Below are 19,771 nucleotides of genomic sequence, written 5' to 3'. Positions count from 1 at the left end.
TTCTTACAAACACTCTTGGGCTTATCTCTCCATGTTAATTGTGACAGTAAAACAATAAAAATCAAGATTTAATTTTAACTCATGTTGATCAGTCTGGGTCAGTAAATGATGATGATGGGCTGGAGAAATATTAATCCACATTGGTTATTTAACATCTGCCTTATTTTGAGGAGCGTACTTTCAAAGTCTCCTACTTAGGACGATGAAAGTCCTTAGTTATATTTTAGTTTATCGCCGGTTTCTCCTTGTAGTTTTCACTCTCTTGGTTTTACTGCCATTGCCAATCATCATTAGCACCAAGGTAAGTGAACCTGGAGAATAGGCTGGTGGGTTTCCTGATTTATTTAATTGTTCTTTATTGTTTCTATATAATTGCCTTGTTCAGAGGTGTGTGTGGGGGGTGCCACTTTGATTTGGAAATCAGGATGGTCATACATTGTGTTTTGTCCTTTTTTCTCCTTTTTAGTGGTTAATGTTGGTTGATTCTCAATATGACTAACTAGAATAATTAAATAATATATTCAGTCAGAATTGTTCTCTGTCTGGCAACTACATGAGAGGAAGACCAAAGAAGTACAACCCTTGAGATCTTGTCATTCTGGTTAATCAGTCTCCAAGGAGGATCTTGGGTTGGCACAATCCCTTCTCCCAAGCCCATGCAGCAATATGTTACGGGGGAAGAGCTACAAAAACAATCTGGAGACCCAGTGTCTAGCACAGACTAATTTACTTGTCAGCTCCATGGCTTGGTGTGGGCCACCAAGCCTCCTAGAAATATATTTTCCTTATGGGATGAGAAAACATTGAAAGCACGAAGTAATTTTCCTTGGTTAATCAGGAAATTTTAAAAATTATTGCACCATGTTCTGATCATTTGAGATTTTATTTCATTTTGGTATACTTATAAGCATTTTTCTGTTTGCTTTTAAGTGTAGTCAGTTTACTAAGTCCAGACCATTAAGCCCAGGACATTTTTAATCCCATGCTAAAATGATTTGAATCAGGAAACATTTAATGAGCACCTTCTTTATGTCAGGCGTGATGAGTGTCAGTTGGGAAGAGGAAAACCACTAGAGTTAGGCTTTCTGCTTTAGGTCCCAGGTATACCACTTAATAAGCTGAGTGAGTTGGGCCAATTAGTGAACTTTTCTATGGTTCTATTTTCTCATGCATAAGATTGGGATACTAACAGACTTGCTGTGAGAATTAAATGAATAAGCACTCATCAAACACTCACTTGGAGCAGTGGCTGGCACACACTAAGTAGGGCCGCAAGAGTCTCCCTAAATGTGTTGACCCACACGTGGTGCAATTCCCACCACCCCATGATGCCTTTCTGACGCTCTTCTCTAGCAAGTATTAATCAAGGTTTTCCCAGTCTGAGTTAAAATAGAATCACAGTAATTATGATACACTGGATCCTCGAAAGTCTGCCCTCAAAAGTCTGCCACTACTCTTGGAACCTCTGACAGAAATTCATGTGAGCTAATGAGTAGTCCTTTTTGATTCTACCAAGGTCTCTTCTGCCTGCAACGTTGGAGAAGGGACTGGCCTCTGCTGCCCCTGGCTATGGGTTGTCTGCTACCAAGGCCAACCATCCAGCTCTAGCAGCTTCCCTGACTGGGGCTGTCCTCACATTGATGTTTCACAATTCCCTATTGAGGAAGGAAAGGACTCCCCATCCTTCTTGGTCAAAGATTGTTCTGAACCCTCAAATTCTTAAAGAATTTCTAGTGAAAACAATAGGCACAGTCCATTGTTTTGGTTTGGTTGGTGTTGTTTTTCAAATTTTGTGTGATTAATCTTTCCCTCTCCTCCTTTCCCCTCCCCCTCCAGCTACTTCCAAAGACTCCTACGTGAGTCTCTGGTGGCCACTAGATGACAAATTTGAGTCACAGACACAGGGCTCTAATCTGAACGCTCAACCCAAAACCCCTTCAGAGACTTGTTACTGCATGATGGCCTTCTCTTTTAACTCCCCTGGTCCCGTGGGTTCCCTAGACCTGGCTGAATTCTACCATTCTACTATGAGTACATCCTAGTTCTTACCTGGAACTCTGCTATATTTTAATATTTCTGGGTTAGTTTTAGCATAAGTCCTTATTTATGGCAGAGAAAATCAGAAATTAAACTAGTCAGTACAAACCTAGGCTCTGACTGCATATCATCTGTGCTGCTCCTTTGATGCACACTTTAATGTCACTTGCATGACACTTTGATTATCTTCCATAATTTTCAGAGAAAGTTAATATAAATTCTTTGAAAGGAAGAACAACTAAATAAATAAAAAGCAGTGGTTTCAGTGCATGATTCATTAATCAGAAAGTGTATTCTTGCTAAGAAATGCAGTCATTGATATTTTTCCCCCGAAGGTGGTATGACAAGAGTACATTAGGTCTGTGGAGAAACCAGGGACCTGGCATCAAGTTGCATTTGATGAACTGTATTCCTCTTTCCTTTTCCTCTAATCAACTCATTTGTTAAAACTCAATCAATGTTAATCTGAGGGGCTTTTTTCTAGTACAATAACATGATTTCATTTTTGGCTACTTCAAATACATATTTAACCATTCAATCAACTGCTAAATAAACTCAAAGAATACTATTTTAACTCGTGCTTACAATGAAAGCAAAACTTTTTTTTTTTTTTTTTTCAAAGAATATGGGCCTTTGGAGGGTACGAACTTGAGGTAGAGTCTACTTTGACATGGTTCCAAATCAATCTATTGTAACTTTCAGGTTACTGAACTGGAGAACTCAATACTTCTAAACACTCAGTAATAGAACAACTAAAGAATTCAAACAAAACAAAAAATCAATTTTGCTTTATAAAAACACAGTAAGTCTACATGATGTAGAATGAACAATGAATTACTGACTGGTTTTGTTTTTTGTTTTTTGTTTTCCATTTTTCTACTGATTTTTTAGTTGTTTCTATAGACTGGCTTTAACCCTTACTTTAATTCCATCTCAGTTCAGAAATGTGACATCAATGATAAGAAACCCTCGGTGGTTTGCAATGTGATATTCAAAATGAAGGAAAAGGGATTCCCTTTGCAGAGCAAACCCTCTGTTCTAGGCGTTACTGCCAGCTGCCTTATCCAAATGATCTTACTTAACCTTCAGTACAAACCAATAAGACAATCACACATGTTCCATCATTCCCATTTTATGTTTGAGAAAATTGATGCTCAAAGATATATGACCCAACAAAGATCACATAGGTGCTACAGAAACTGGATTTAAACACAGATTCCGTCAGAACTCCAAATTCATGCTTTTTTTTTTTTTTAAGATTTTATTTATTTATTTATTTGACAGACAGAGATCACAAGTAGGCAGAGAGGCAGGCAGAGAGGGAGAGAGGAGGAAGCAGGCTCGCTGCTGAGCAGAGAGCCCAATGCAGGGCTCAATCCCAGGACCCTGAGATCAAGACCCAAGCTGAAGGCAGAGGCTTTAACCCACTGAGCCACCCAGGCACCCCCCAAATTCATGCTTTAATAGCAGTTATGTTTTAGTCTTTTCTATATTTGTGTTTTTGAAGATTTACCCTCTATTTTGAAGCAGTATATAAAGTGTGGCTTGATAGTCATTATCAACAACTCAGGTATTTCTCTTTGTGAAAAAACTTTAGACAGGTCAAACCACAGATGAGGTGTATCTTAACCATTTCCTCAGCTGACCTCGTGCTATTCAATGTCTTCAAGGCAGAACACTGCAATGATTCTAACCAGTGGGGACAGGCCTATGAGGACTGAAGTAGCAGTCTTACATGTCATTTCCTGAATGTCCCAGAATCCCAGCTATACAAGTAGGTCCTGTCAGTTTGTCAAGATATGCTGCCCCTTCCCTTCACAGCTGTGCCCAGATGTTCATCTAGAGCCACAGCATCAGATTGGCATCTTAATATCTTCTAGTTGGAAGAAATTTTAAGACTGTGTTTTTCAATGTCTTTATGAAAATTTTATAGCAACGAATATGTCAAACAGAAGCTCAAATTTAATTTTATGAATTAGGTATAATTATTAGTCCAATTTTGCAGATTAGAAACAGAGACAGAAGCAAGCAAATAGCTTACCAAAATGTGGCTGTATAGATATTTCCAATCAACATCTGACTCTAGAGCTGTGATTTCAACCACAACTGAATATCTGTGTCTTTATTGCTTCCACAGTATTATAATAAGTATACTCCTAATACATTGGGATAAATGTCTCTTTACTAAAGGAATCCTATTTTTATTATTGCTTTACTCTGAAACATTAGAAATGCTGTCTTTTTAACTGTCACATAAACAAAGAGGTATTCTTAGTCTTTCTCCAATTAGTAGTTAGTGATCAATAAAACAAGCCTGTAACATAATTCCTACTCATGTAAATATTTGCATATAATTAATAATTACACCGAATTTTCTCATTTCCTTATCTCAGAGAGGAAATTTCTTAAATATTCCCAGATAAAAAGTTAAAATTGGCCTAGGGTATGTGCCATAGTTCCAGTGATAGCCTCTGTGTAACTTTGTTCTTTTATTACTATTTCTAATATCTTGTTAATTTTTACTTTTCTCATTAATCTGTACTATTTCCTTACTCATTTTTCCAATTCTTGCACTTCTTGACTTTTCTTTGTATTTCTGTTAATAAAACAAAGACAAAAAAAGAAGGCCAGAGTGTTTTAAGGAGCAATAAGTGGATAAAATTGAGCAATAATATTATCTCTGTGTAGAGTGCATTTCTTCCAGGTACCTCTCACTCTGTCTAGCTTATTTCTAGTTTATCTCTAATTAGGACCCCCCCCTTTTGTTTTAGATTTTCTTTTATTTTTTTATTTATTTGAGAAAGAGAGAGAGAGAGCACACATGTGAGCATACTTGAGGGGAGAAGGGGAGGAAGAGGGAGAAGGAGAGAAAATCTGAAGCAGACTGTGCCCTGAGAGTAGAGCCCCACATCCAGTCCATCTCATGACCTTGAGATCTTGACCTGAGCTGAAAGTAAGAGTCCCACACTTAACCGGCTTAACTGACCAAGCCACCCAGATGCCTCAGGATCCCTTTTTGAGATAAGGAGAAGGGAAATAGACACACAGATATTGAGCAGCATGCCCTAGTTGATTGGTTGCAAAACCAAAACCAGATTTCAGTTGTCTCTCAGATACTTCAGGGTTTCTCTGCAAAATATTTTGCACCAAGAAAGACTTGAAGAGCAAAGAGAACGGGAAAGTCAACATAGCAGAGCATAGTGTGCTGGCACAGCACAGGTTAGGGAGGGAGGAACTACAGCAATTAAGGACCAGCTGTATTTCTGCAGCTGTCATGTTCTACCTATGCTTCCTTCACAATATATTCATCTGCTATACCATGAGTTTCAAAGTTATGATAGAAATTATAATAAATAGAAGAAATGATATGTAATGAGAGACTTGTGGTGCCAAATCATAAAAAAAAATACAGGAGAAATATCGTGTTCATAAAGAAATGCAACCTTATAAGTGATAAAGAATGTGCTAGAAGAAGGGAGGTGGTATGTTGGGAAGTTTCACAGAGAAAATGAAAATGAAGGGGAAAGAATTTAAAATGACTACAATTAAAAGAAGAGGAAAGGGAGGAATTCCAAGAAAACATAATGAACTTTGAAAGGGGCAAGTCAAATAAACATATTAATAGAAATAATTGATATTGTTTTAAATGTTGGTTTAAAATATGGTAGAGATTTAAGATAAGGGGGGAAATACTGTAAACTCCAAAAAAGTAAGCATTTTAGTCACAAAAGAGTATCAGAATGATGGAGGGCAAGAAAAAAGAAAAAATAGAAATCATGCTGATAGTAATGTGGTAGATGAACTAAACCAGGAAATCTGAATTTGATATATATTCCTTCATGAGTATTTTATGAGAACTTGCTAAGTCTAAACTATTGTGCTCATTGAACTGTGGGATTCAAACGTAAGTTTAAATTAACATTTCTGCTGTCAAGTAGCTTGCACAGTTTCTGAAAAGTCAATATACACTGTGGCAAACATTAATCACAAAATAAGATTGTATATAAATAAGTGCCAAATGATTTAAACAAATCGTTTGTGTCTAGACATGTAATTAAAAGGTAGATAAATCTCTGGGGATTCATCCATGTCCAGCCCCTCCATGCCCCCAATGACACACAGTCCCATTGGCCCACCATCTTCCTCTCCTTCTGCTTTCTTTGTCTCAGAGAACCTGCTAGCTTTCACCCGATTCCCAGCCTGAAACCTGTCTGTCATCTCAGATACTGCAAATCATCAGGCTATGTTGCCTCACCTCCTAAATACCCCCTCCCCCCACCAATCTGCTTCTTCATCTCCATTCCTGGCACTGCTTCCCTTGACACTGTCCCATCTCACTTTCCCATGGACCATTTCACAGTCTTTTTTCCCTAAAGTCTCCTGCCAGAACACTATTTTTAAAATGCCAACCTGGTCCTATTGTACCCCTGGTCAGACTTCTCCAGTGATTCTTTTTTGCCTACAGGGGAAAAATATCTATACAAAACATGTATACACTGATGGATCTTCAAGATTTTGCCATTTATTTTTCCTAAAAGCCCTCCCCCAAGCTCCCAGTACCTGTCTCCCACATTCATGGTTTCCACATTAGCGATATTTCACCATTTGCAGTCCCTGGGTTACTATTGACTATTCATGGCTATTCTTGCCTCTCGGTCTTGGCACATGCCGTACTCTTGTCCTGGAATGCTCTCTCCTCTTGCTCTGCCCTTCTTGAGAAAGGCAGTTCCGGCAGTGACACAAACTGAGGATCCTCCTCAATGCCCTCATTGCATCATGGATACCTCAGCCAGCATTATAGTGTGTATTCCATTTTGCTTTCATCATTCCCCACCCCGAACACAAAAGCCTTAAGAACATACTGCCAGTCACACAGGAGATAGTTGATAACTGTGCTGAATGAATGACTGATGATTTCCCATGGCAGAAGGAAGGGGGGGGGGAGCTTAATCCAGATCTTGGAGGAAAGATAGGATGTGGGAGAAAGAAGATGATGAAAGGAAAGAACTTCAGATAGAGTGACAAGTGTGGCAAAGGGACAGAACGAGAACACTGGTGTAAGAGGAGGGTGTCTCTTTTTTTCCTTCCATGGTACATTTTTATACCTAGCTTGGTAACAACAAGGATGTGAATATCCCATATTAGCTTCGTAGCAACCATTAGAAATACTCAGTATCATCCCCATCTTACAGATGAGCGAACAGAGACTTAATGAAAGAGGTTAAACAATTTGCCCAATCACACAGTCTATAAAGGGAGTAAGAGGATTTAAATGCAAGTCCATCTGAGGGGCGCCTGCATGGCACAGTGGGTTAAACCATTGCCCTAGGCTCAGGTCGTGGTCTCAGGGTCCTGGGATCGAGCCCTGCATCGGGCTCTCTGCTCAGCGGGGAGCCTGCTTCCCCCTCTCTCTCTGCCTGCCTCTCTGCCTAGTTGTGATCTCGCTGTCTGTCAAATAAAAAAAAAAAAAAAATCTTAAAAAAAATAAATAAATGCAAGTCCATCTGACTCCCAAAGCCCATTGAGGACACAGCTTCTTTAATGGTATTTATATCAGATCCTTAAAAGCTTGCTCACAGTTTGCCTTACTCCATTGTTTCTGGGTTTTTGGTTACAAAAGCATAAGTTGAGGTGAGGCCTCCATCTGCCTGGATTGCAGGGTAGCTGTGACCCATGGTGGACAGATAGTAGGAGCAAGCCAGACTTCGGTTGTCTAAGCTGCTGAGATTTAGGGACTTTTAGCCACAGCGTAACCTCAGCTGCCCCGACTTCTCTCGTATATTCGGAAAAACTCCCCCAGTGATGCTGTCATGCTACCCCTGGCCTATTTCCCCATCTGGAAGGTGAACAAAACTCTTATCAAGAGTTTTAAATGTTACCTGTGGATTGGCTGCCCCAGACTCACCTGAGCTACTTGTTTAAAATCACCAGCTCTGGATGTGAAGCCCAAGACAGTGCACACTGAACAGATTATTCTGAAGCAGATAATCCACAGACTGCATTTTGATCACCCTCCAATGTCCTCAGGTTGGAAAACTAGGTGAACTCTGGGGTCATTTCTAGTTCCACTGTGTGCATAGGGGGTAGAGCACTGTGTGCTAATTAGTTGCAGAGATTAAATGGAAAGAAGGACTTAAACATTCTCCGGTAATTGGCATAGTGGCTCCACCAGTTGCCTTTCCCTGCTATCCATTTGGGCTAAAAACTAATGAGAAATACTAGTTATTTTTCCTTGACTTTGTAAGTTGAGCCCCTCCTTACTCTTTCTCTTCTGAAAGGAGAATATTTCTAATCATTTTAAGCCTTGCAATTAATATGGATTGAGTCTTGAGAAATCACTGCAGCAGAAGGGGTAGGTGTATCACAAACTCTGCAAAGCCCTTTACAGGCTCTGTCAAATAATAATAGTGTTTTTCTTGTAGCACCCAGATTTAAAATGCATGATTTTTCTCCTTTCTTAATTGCTCTGCGTTCTCTTTAGAAAATCAATTGCAGTGAGTGAGGTCTGTGATTGGTCCTGCTTTTCTCAAGCTGTGCTGAGAGATCATACCCACATGCGTACTAATTCATCAGCCAAATTACTCCCTAATATCAGTCAGAGTGTCATTAAAAAATGGAGGGAAGGGGTGAAAAAAACTATATTTTGCAGCCTAATTTTTATTTCAATTCCATCTGGAGGTATAATTTAAAAGAGAACCAAGGTGGTTTTTAAATATAATCAGCCATACTTCCCAAGACACTTTGACAGTCGGAATTTGTGGGGGAGAAGCTATTATCCAAATTGCCTAGTCATAGCTTCATTTGCCTTCCTACCTCTGCAGCAAGTACCCTGGCTGCACTTGGTTGAGGTGGTTAAGACAAGATATGACAGTGTTATTGTTAAATGGGGCCTGGGGAAGTATGAAAGTGTCAACTGTGAGGAAGTAATCGATGTAGGAAAAGTTTTAGCTTCAATTCTTGTTTACTGGCAACAGAGATGAGAGCTCCAGGAAAATTGGGGAGACATTCACGCACTGGGGTGAGGGTTCAGATATCCAGTACCAGCAAGTAGGAGAGAAAACAAGGCAAAGAAAAGAGGTTCCTATGCTGAAGAATTTTATGTTTAGGATAGCGATTAAGACTTCTATATAGGGATCAAGACATATAAATAGAAACAACTGTAGGAATAACACTGAAAAACTTTGAGAAGAAAACAGTTATTCAAGAAACGTTACTGAGTGCTTACTACGTGCCAGGTGCTGCTTTAAGTGCTGGGAATAGAGCAGTAAATAACAAAATATATGCTTTCATGGCATTTTGCTTGTGCCCGGTTCTACCACATACTAGCAATGTGATCATCGATCCCTACTTGAACATGGAATTACCATACCCACCTCGATGAATGTTGGTGTAGACTAAAAAAGATAAGTCATGTAGAACACCAAGTATTGTTTCTGGTGTGTAGTAGGCATTCATAAATGTTATTTTCCCATCCTTTTACTTATTTATAAGTCAGAAAAACAGATTTGTCTATTTAGTTGTTAGATTTCTTCACCTTTTAAATAAGTTCTTCTATCTATAAAGTTTATGATTGGCAGTATAGATGAAGTTCAAACAATTAGGACACCTCTACCCTAACTGTTCTCCACTTTAAACACAAAGCAAATATATGTTTCTGTAGACCAGAATGGGTCAGACAAGCAAACAAGGGCAGTGAAGGTGAGAACCTGTGGTTGAAAATTCTCTCACCTCAGCCTGGGGTCAGTCAGATTCAATGACTCAAATAAGGTCCAGAGAGTAGTTTTCTTGCTATGAAAAAAGAAAAAACTACAGACAACTCTCTGTGGTAATATTCATCAAGATAGGCACTTTCCAGCCTTTCCACCAGGACCTGACTCAAGCTAATGGATCCAGCTAGACGACTGGATTTGCACTGTCCTAGTAGGACAGGACCTCAGGCTGCCAAGATAAGACATTCCAGATAGGAAGCTAGGGACTTACTGGAGGCAACTGTAAAGCTTCTAGATGAGGAATAAAGAATACAGAAAGAACAAACACAAAAATAAAACAACTACTACTCAATCTCAACATGTAAGAAGATAATTAAGAAAGACTGAGAATATGAAACTATGGAAAGAGCCCACATGTCCATCAACAGATGAATGGATAAGAAAGATGCAAAAAATACACACACACACACACACACACACACACACACACACACACACATGCACATTATGGAATACATCTCAGCCATCAAAAAAATGAAATCTTGCTTTTGCAACAATGCGGATGGAACTAGAGGGTATTATGCTAAGTGAAATAAGTCAGTCAGAGAAAGACAACTATCATATTTCTCACTCATTTGTGGAATTTAATAAACAAAATGGAGGATAAAAGGGGAAGGGAGGGAAAAACAAAACAAGACAAAATCAGAGAAGGAGACAAACCATAAGAGACTCTTAATCATAGGAAACAAACAGGGTTACTGCAGGGGAGGTGGGTGTAGGGATGGTATAACTGGGTGATAGACATTAAGGAAGACGTGATTAATGAGTACTGGGTATTATATAAGACTGATGTGGGGTGCCTGGGTGGCTCAGTTGGTTAAGTGTCTGCCTTCGGCTCAGGTCATGATCCCAGAGTCCTGGGATCGAGTTCCGCATCAGGCTCCTGGCTGACTGGGGAGCCTGCTTCTCCCTCTGCCTGCCGCTCCCCCTGCTTCTCCTCTCTCTCTGACAAATGAATAAAAACTTTAAAAAAAAAACAACTGATGAATCACTAAACTTTACCTCTGAAACTAATAATACACTATATGTTAATTAATTAAATTTAACTCTAAAAAAGAAAGAAAAGTTTAATAATACTAAAAAAGAAAGAAAGACTGAGAATGGAAACAACACAGAGATGAAAGCACTCCAATAGAATAAAAACAATAAGAGAATCAAGACACGTTTGAGAGACTTGAGCTACAGATTGCAGAATTTGTTGAAAAGCTATAATAATCAAATGAGTTTAATAATTTTGCAAGAAGTGATTTTTAAAAGGTGACCATGATTGAGGGACAAAATAAAGAGCCCACAAACACATGTGCCTGCATTTGTTTAAAAAAAAAAAAAAGCCAAAAACAAAAAAAACTGGCATAGGAAATATAGAGCAACAGGAATTGTGGGGAGAAGATGCACCATCCAATTTAAAAAGCCAGGGCATTCTGGCTCCACATTTAGGAAAAATAAGATATCAATTTCCTATACAAATAAATCAAGGCCCTACACTTGAAAATTTTTAAACTTTAGAAAAAAACATGGAAGTATATAATACAGGAAGAATTTTTCATACAAGGTAGTAAAAACAACAACAACAACAAAAAAAAAAAACAACAAAGAATTTTAAAATAACTGCAGTACAATCTTTTCAACCAAAAATAGAATAAAGCAAATTGCAGAGATCAGCCAGAGAGTAAGAAAAATATTTGCAAGTATTTTACTTATAGAAATATTAAAAATCTAAAAATAACCACAAATTCATGAAAAAGAGAAGCAAACAAGCAACAGAAAAATGGTAAGAGGCTATAAATAAGGTAATTGCAGGAGAGAAACAATTATGTTCAATAACCATGAAAAAATACTTCAGTGGTGTTCAAGCTGATACAAATTGAATTAAGAAGAACTTTTTATACCATCAGATTGTCAAATAAACTAGCCCAATATACCAATGGTTGGTAAAATGGAACTTTCTCACATTGTTAGTACTGATATAAACCAATACAACCATCTTGGATAGCAACTGGCAATACCCACTACAGTTAGACTCCACCTCTTTCATTCAGAATTTCACTACTACTTTTATATTCTAGCTTGGAAAATCTCTTTCCTCTATCTACATAAAGGTAGGTAAAAAGATGTTCATAGCCTTATAATAATGAAAAATTGAAGGGAAAGAGCCTTCAGTAGAAAAATGGACAAATGAATTGTAATACATTCAAAAAAGAAATGCCATGTCCATTTAAAATGAATTAGCAGGGGCGCCTGGGTGGCTCAGTGGGTTAAAGCCTCTGCTTTCAGCTCAGGTCATGATCCCAGGATCCTGGGATCGAGCCCCACATCGGTCTCTCTGTCCGTGGAGAGCCTGCTTCCTCCTCTCTCTCCCTGCCTGGCTCTCTTGCCTACTTGTGATCTGTCTGTTAAATAAATAAAATCTTTAAAAAAATAAATAAAAAAAAATAAAATAAAATGAATTAGCAATAGGTCTACATGTATCAACACAAATGTATTTGACATACATAAGTAAAATGATAGAGTAAAAAGTCATTCTTCACGAGTGAAAAAACAAGTTGAAAAATAATATATGCAGTAAACCTTATTTAATTTTAAATCCAAATGTTGTTTATTAATGATAGAGATGTAGTGAAAAGAAGGGGCCCGTGTACCTCAGTGTTCCTAGCAGCAACATCCACAGTTGCCAAACCGTGGAAAGAGCCAAGATGCTCTTCAACAGATGAGTGAAGAAAGAAGATGTGGTACATATATACAATGGAATATTTCTTAGCCATCAGAAAGAATGAATACCCAACTTTTCCATCAAATGGATGGGACTGGAGGAAATTATGCTAAGTGAAATAAGTCAAGCAGAGAAAGAAAATTATTGTATGGTTTCACTCATTTGTGGAACATAAGGACTAGGGCAGCGGACCACAGGGGAAGGGAGGGAAAACTGAATGGGGAAAAAATCAGAGGGAGACAAACCATGAGAGACTCTGGACTCCAGGAACTAAATGAGGGTTACAGAAGGGAGTGGGGTAGAGGGATGGGGTAACCAGGCGATGGGTTTTAAGGAAGGCACATACTGTGATGAGTACTGGATGTTATATGCAACTAATGAATCATTGAACACTGTATCAAAAACTAATGATGTACTATATGTTGGCTAAATAAACATAATAAAAAATAAGGAAAAAAGATATATTGCTAGAAGGTTTCTTTTTTTTAATATTTTATTTATTTATTTGACAGAGAGAGAGAGAGATCACAAGTAGGCAGAAAGGCAGGCAGAGAGAGAAGGGGAAGCAGGCTCCCTGCCAAGCAGAGAGCCAGATGTGGGGCTCCATCCCAGGGCCCTGAGATCATGACCTGAGCTGAAGGCAGAGGCTTAACCCACAGAGCCACCCAGGTGCCCCATGCTAGAAGGTTTCTAATACATTTTTCTATATTGTCAGAAAAAGGGATTTCCTATCCATATTGATAACCAGTCTGCACTTAATAGCTTCATCTCTCTGGCGGTATGAGAGAATCTTCATACAATAGAAAAGGTGGAGGTGGCCCTAAATGAGCCAGGGAGGCACAGTGTACACACACAGAGCAGGAAACCCTGCTTAAGGGACATTACACTTCATGCTATGTAATGGAATTTACAACATATGTATTCTGCACAACAGCCTCTGTCTGGCTGCATGTGGTTTATTTGCTGAACTTACCATGTAATTTTTGGAAATTGTAGGGAATATATAAATTTTTGAACAGAAAATTTTATGCTTTTATTTTGAGGTATTTTTATTTGAGGAAGCCCTCTCAACTCCCTGCACCCTTTGTTTCGTGTAGTATTTTGGGAATAAATCATGATTTTTTAAAAAATCTGTTTTATAAAATCAGTCTTGGTCAGAATTTTGAATCTTTTTTTCTTTCTATATTTTCCATCACAACAAACAAAAAGAAGTAGACATTATTGTGTTGCTCTAATTCAGTTCAAGAACTCATGTACCAAAGTGCTTTGCTATTTCTAGAACAAAATTTTATTCAAATTATTACTTGTTATGGTTGCAGAGTTCATTTTAATAAAGATAACAGCGACTTCCACTAGACTTGAGAGGAATTGAAAGAGAGGGGAAAATAATTCACCCACAGTCTAACTGATTTGACGGTTGGCCTTTCTTTGTTGTTGCTTTATTGTTTGCTCATGGTAGTAGGAGTAGTGGTTGTGATGGCTAGTGGTGGTGATGGGGGAGTGGCTCTACTTTAAGAGTAGGGGGATTGGTGATAAGGTAGAGAGAGGGAAGAGAAAAAAAATTAAAGGGATCAACAGGAAACAAAGATGATATAGCTAGAGATAATGGGTCAGTCTCTGGATTTCTGCTGACAAAATGAAGGAATTTTTCCCCAACCCCAGAGCTGATTCTGTGAATCAGATATCCAGGACACACTTTCAGTGGTAGCACACACAACTGTTGAGTTTTCTTCTTCATCAGAAGAGCCTGTTCACCAAAAATTACTCACCCTAATATCAGTTTTTTAAAATATATATGAATAATAGAAAACAATGAAATGTTTTCCTCTATCTTTTATTCCTTCTTCTTAACAAGAATGTTCATAGATCTTTGGTTTTAAAAATAACTCCATATATTTTAATATTAGATTCTTAAAAGAAAATGCTTGCCACTATATCTGGATTAACCTTCTGTTGTTAAATACCTGAAAGGTATTGATGGAAAAGAACACTTTCTTGCCCATGACTTCAAGCCTGACCAAGAAAGATCACATAATAGAAAACAGGAATTGGAAGGAGATATTCCTGGGATGGTGGGCCCATCAATAGGATAGCTGTGTAATTTATTAATGAGGGACACGAGAATGGAAAGGGTTCCTAATCAGGAAGGCAATAGGTATAAACCAGCACTATCCCAAGAAAATGGAGACAGATTGCCATCCTACCACCCAGCCCTAGCCCTCTGGATAATTCTGTATTCCTCCTTTTTAGACTTAAAGCTTTCATTAAGTTAAGAAAAATGGGGCATTTCCCATAGATTCTGGGAAGGCACTCTTAGGAACAATGCAAATATGGTGCCTTAGCTAGCTGTAATTGCAACCTCCTGGGACTCATATGCAAAAATATAAAATGCACATGAGTGTTTGGGGGAGGCTCCATAGACAAGACATAAATTTGAACCTTAACACTGAAGGATGGGGAACTTTTTAAAATATGTTCTGAATCTGGAGATGAAACTTGGGCAGAACATTACCTGGAAGCAAGTGTCCAGTTTCCAAGTTGGACCCGGAATTAGAGATTAAAGGGAAGGTTTGGAAGAGGAAGTAACTCAGTGTTTCTCAAACTTGAACCTGTGTAAGAGTCACCTGGGGAAACTGAACATGCTGGTTCTGATTCAGCATGGGGGAAGGGCCTGATTTCTGCATCTCTCACAAGCTCTCGGGTCATCCTGATGCTGCTGGTCCATGGACTACACTGGGGGTCGGGCAGAGAAATTCAAACAAATGGTCCAAGTGTTGATTCTGGAATGGTAAAACAAGATTTATTTGCAAGGCAGCGTGTCTGGGTAGCATTTTTATTACCAGAGATTTTATTGAGATGCTAACAAAGGTCAAGCAGGTAAGAGAATAAAGTGAAAAGGTGTAGTGCTATGCAGAACTGAAAAGCACAAGTCTGTCTTTAAAGGGTAAGCTCTCCTTGAGTCCGAACAATTGTTGACATGGAAGAATATGATCCCAATATTACCAAATTCCTTAGTTTTTCAAGGAAAGCCAGAAATTCAGATTTTATTTTTAATATGAAATGTGTTGGTTTATAAATCATGATTCAAATGAAACTCACACACATACATATCATCATGAGTCAAATAAAATGTATGTTCCTGTTAGACTTGGTAGTCAGCTTGCTGCTTCGTCTCAGTAGTCAGACTGGGTCAAAGAGTCCAAGAGTCCAGAGTCCAGAGTATAGTTAGAGGCAGTTAGAAACTGTCCCTTAAGGGCATCTGGGGACTTATCAGTATGACGACTTGGCTGAACATAATGTATTAAAGTTCAGAAAGAGGTTGCATGATGAGGAGCAGGGATCAGAACCCAAACATCAAGAAGACATGTAAATGAGCTCTTTAGAACTAGAGATATGATGTCAGGAAGTATTCGGGCAAGTCAAGTAAATCTTATTACAGTTAGAGTGAAGGTGGCCTCGCATACAAGATGAAGATTTTAGATTATTTCCAATAAACACCTGAAAATCACTGACTTGATTTTAAGTCAGGGCTGGGCAGTAAAAATATGAAAGTTTTTGGGAAATTAATAATTTAGCACTTGAAATTTTGCTTTTTTATTGTGTTTCAAAAGTTGCCACTCCTGAGTAGACCATGATGTCTAGCTGAAGTAGGCCCATGTTGACATGAAACAGGGGTTATGTTAGCTAGCACTGGGTTTATTTTTCTGTTTTGAGCAGTCCCTTATAGGTTGGTGCTCCAAACAGTTGTCAGGGTGACTAGTCCTTTGTTCTGGCTTTATGCAAGGGAATGACAAAAATCAAAGCGGCTCCTTGGAAGACGGTGTGGTTGTGGAACAGCCTAGCCAGCAGTGGAGGAACGGGTTTGGAGGCTGAGGGGCAGATCTAAGAGAGAAAATGACAGGGATAGATAGAGGATCTGATTGGGGGGAAAAGAACAAGGCAGTAATGGGGTTCGTTTATCTTTGAAATCTGGGTTCCTGCAAGTATTAGAAAACAAAGTGGTATTCATGTATTCTCACCAAGAGAAAACACAGGCCTGGTAGTTCTCATGCACTGGTATTTTAAATTAAGCTAGTATTGGGGAGCCTGGGTGCCTCTGTTGGCTGAGCGTCTGACTCTTGATTTCAGCTCAGGTCGTGATCTCAGGGTCATGAGATTGAGCCCCACACTGAACTCTGTGCTCAGGGCAGAGACTGTTGGAGATTCTCTCCATCTCCCTCTGCCCCTCCCGCTACTCACACTCTCTCTGTCTCTAAAATAAATAAATAAGATCTTTTTAAATTAATTAATTAATTAAGCTAAGTATTCACAAATCCTCTCCAGAGCAAATTAGGAAGTTTTTTAGTTAAGGCCTGGCTATGTTTCATTGTTTTATTGTCAAGGTTATAGAGGCAGACTGTCTATAAAACCGTTAACATCCAAGCAGCTTTATTCTTTCTCCTTTGAAAAGATAACATGGTGAAGGCATGACATAGTACTAGTTTATTAAGGATTTCTTAGACCCTCCCACTGAAAGTGCAGGGATGCTAGGTGACCAAACACCAAGCTCAGAGGATTTACCCTGATGTGGGGGAATCGGAGGGCAGCAGAGCTAGAAATTTTATTACCTGGGAAGAACCGTAAATAAAATACCTCATTAAACGCAGACAGCAGTTTTTATAAACTTTTCACACACAACTCGGATTTTGCAGAGATTAAGCCTTGTGAGAGCAAAACGAAGCCAGGTAATAGATGCTAACTTTTGTCGATCACTTATTACACTCCAGTTGATTTCATTTCAACATTTTTTATATAAGCCAAATATAATAATACATTTTGGCCATTTTTTATTGAATATAATCGATATCCAATGTTCTGTTAGTTTCAGGCATAATGAAACATAATGATTCTGCATTTGTATACATTGTGAAATGATCACCACAGTAAGTCTAGTTACCATCTGCAACCAGAGTTAACCATTTCTTTTTATGATAGGAACTTTTAAGATTTTCTTAGCATCTTGAAAGTTTGAAATGCAATATTATTGACTGTAGTTACCATGCTGTGCAATACATCCTCATGACTTCTTTATTCTATAACTGGAATTTTGTACCTTTTGAACCTCTTCAACCCATTTTGTCTACCTTCCTCAACACCTTCCCCTCTGGCAACTGCCAATCTGTTCTGAGTTTGGGTTGGTCTGATTTTGTTTATTCATGTGTTTATTAGATTCAAAATATAAGTAAAATCATGCAGTATTTCTCTTTCTCTGTATAACTTATTTCACTTAGCATAATACCCTTGAGGGCCATTCATGTTGCCACAAATGACAACATTTTATTATTTTTTTATTATGGCTAAGAGGTAGTCCATTGTGTGTGTGACATCTCTCTCTCTGTATGTTACATATATACACCACATCTTCTTTATCCATTCATCCATCAGTGGACACTTAGGTTGTTTCCATACCTTGGCTATTCTAATAATGCTGCAATGAACATAAGGGTGCATGTGTCTTTTCAAATTAGTGTTTTCATATTCTTCAGATAAATACCCAGTGATGGAATTATTGAATCATATGGTAGTTCTATTTTTAATTTTTTGAAGGACCTCCACACTGTTTTCCTTTGTGTCTATACCCAGTTTACATTCCCACCAGCAGTGCACAAGGGTTCCCCCTTTTCCCCACATCCTTGCCAGCGCTTCTTATTCCTTTCATTTTCATCATTTTTATAATAGCCATTCTGACAGGTGTGGGTTGATCTCATTGTAGTTTTGATTTGCATCCCCCTGATGATGAGTGATACTGAGCATCCTTCATGTGCTTGTTGACCATCTGTATGTCTTCTTTAGAAATGTCTATTTGGACCCTCTGCCTATCTTTTTAAATTGATTTTGTTACTGAATTTTACGGATTATTTATATATTGGGGGTATTAACTCCTTACCAGATACATAATTTGCAGGTATTTTCTCTCATTCCTTAGGCTGACTTTTATTTGGTTGATAGTTTTCTTCTCCATGCATAAGCTTTACAGTTTGATGCAGTCACATTTGTTTATTTTTGCTTTTATTGTTTTTGCCTTTTGAGTCAGATCCAAAAAATATATATATATCATCAAGACCAATGTCAAGGAGCTTGCTGCCTATGTTTTCTTCAGTAATTTTATAAATTCTGGTCTTGCATCCAAGCCTTTAATCTATTTTGAGTTACTTTTTGTATATGATATAAGATAGTGGTCTAGTTTCATTCTTTTGCATGTGGCTATCCAGTTTTCCAAATAGTATTTATTGAAGGACTTGTCCTTTCTCCATTGCATACTTTTGGCTCCTTTGTCATAAATTAATTGGCCATATATATGTGGGTTTATTTGTGAGCTCTCTATTCTATCCCATTGATCTATGAATCTGTTTTTATGCCAATACCGTACTGTTTTGATTATTACAGTTTTATAATAGAGTTTGAAATCAGGGTGCGTGATGCCTCTAACTTTGTTTTCTTTCTCAAGATTGCTTGGTTATTCACACTTTTTGCCCCATACAATTTTAGCATTGATTGTTCAAATTCTATGAAAAATGTCACTGAAACTTTGATAGGCATTTCATTGAGTCTATTGATTGCTTTGAGTAATATGGACATTTTAACAACATTAATTCTTTCAAACCATGAGCACAAAATATTTTTCCATTTATTTGTGTCTTCTTTGGTTTCTTTCATCAGTGTCTTACAATGTTTAATATATAGGTAGGTCTTTCACCTCCTGGTTGAATTTATTCCCAGATATTTTATACCTTTTGATGCAGTTGTGAATGGGATTGTTTCCTTAATTTTTTTTCTTACAGTTCATTGTTACTGTATAAAATGCAACAGATTTTGTGTACTGATTTTATATCCTGCAATTTTACTGTATTTGTTTATTAGCTCCAATAGTTTTTTGGTGGACTATTTTAAGATTTTGTCTATGTAGTATTATGTCATCTGCAAATAGTGACAGTTTTATTTCTTCCTTCTAATTTGGAAGTCTTTTATTTCTTTTTATTGCCTAATTATTCTGGCTAGAACCTCCAGTACTATGTTGAGTAAAACTAGTGAGAATGGGCACACTTGTCTTGTTCCTGATCTTAAAGGAAAGGCTTTCAGCTTTTTACTATTGAGTGTGATGATAGCTATGGGTTTGTCATATACGGTTTTTATTATATTGAAGTACAGCCTATCTATACTCACCTGTTGAGAGTTTTTATCTTAAACGGATGTTGAATTTTGTCAGGTGTGTTTC

General features: G+C 38.0%; 1 protein-coding gene across 1 annotated transcript in view; it reads left to right on the top strand.

Annotated features, from left to right (window-relative positions):
* Window positions 1-202: 202 nt before the first annotated feature.
* Window positions 203-19,771, top strand: part of SLC13A1 (solute carrier family 13 member 1) — a gene marked incomplete at its 5' end in the record, with an annotated part of 114,284 nt that continues 94,715 nt past the window's right edge. The window contains one exon of the mRNA XM_080818731.1: window positions 203-301. Coding sequence (XP_080674857.1) covers window positions 203-301 — 99 coding nt within the window. The remainder of the gene's footprint in view (window positions 302-19,771) is intronic.

Source organism: Martes martes, assembly GCF_963455335.1.
Source record: "Martes martes genome assembly, chromosome: 11".
NCBI classification, from domain to species: Eukaryota; Metazoa; Chordata; class Mammalia; order Carnivora; family Mustelidae; genus Martes; species Martes martes.
This window is presented reverse-complemented; position numbering and strand designations above follow the sequence as displayed.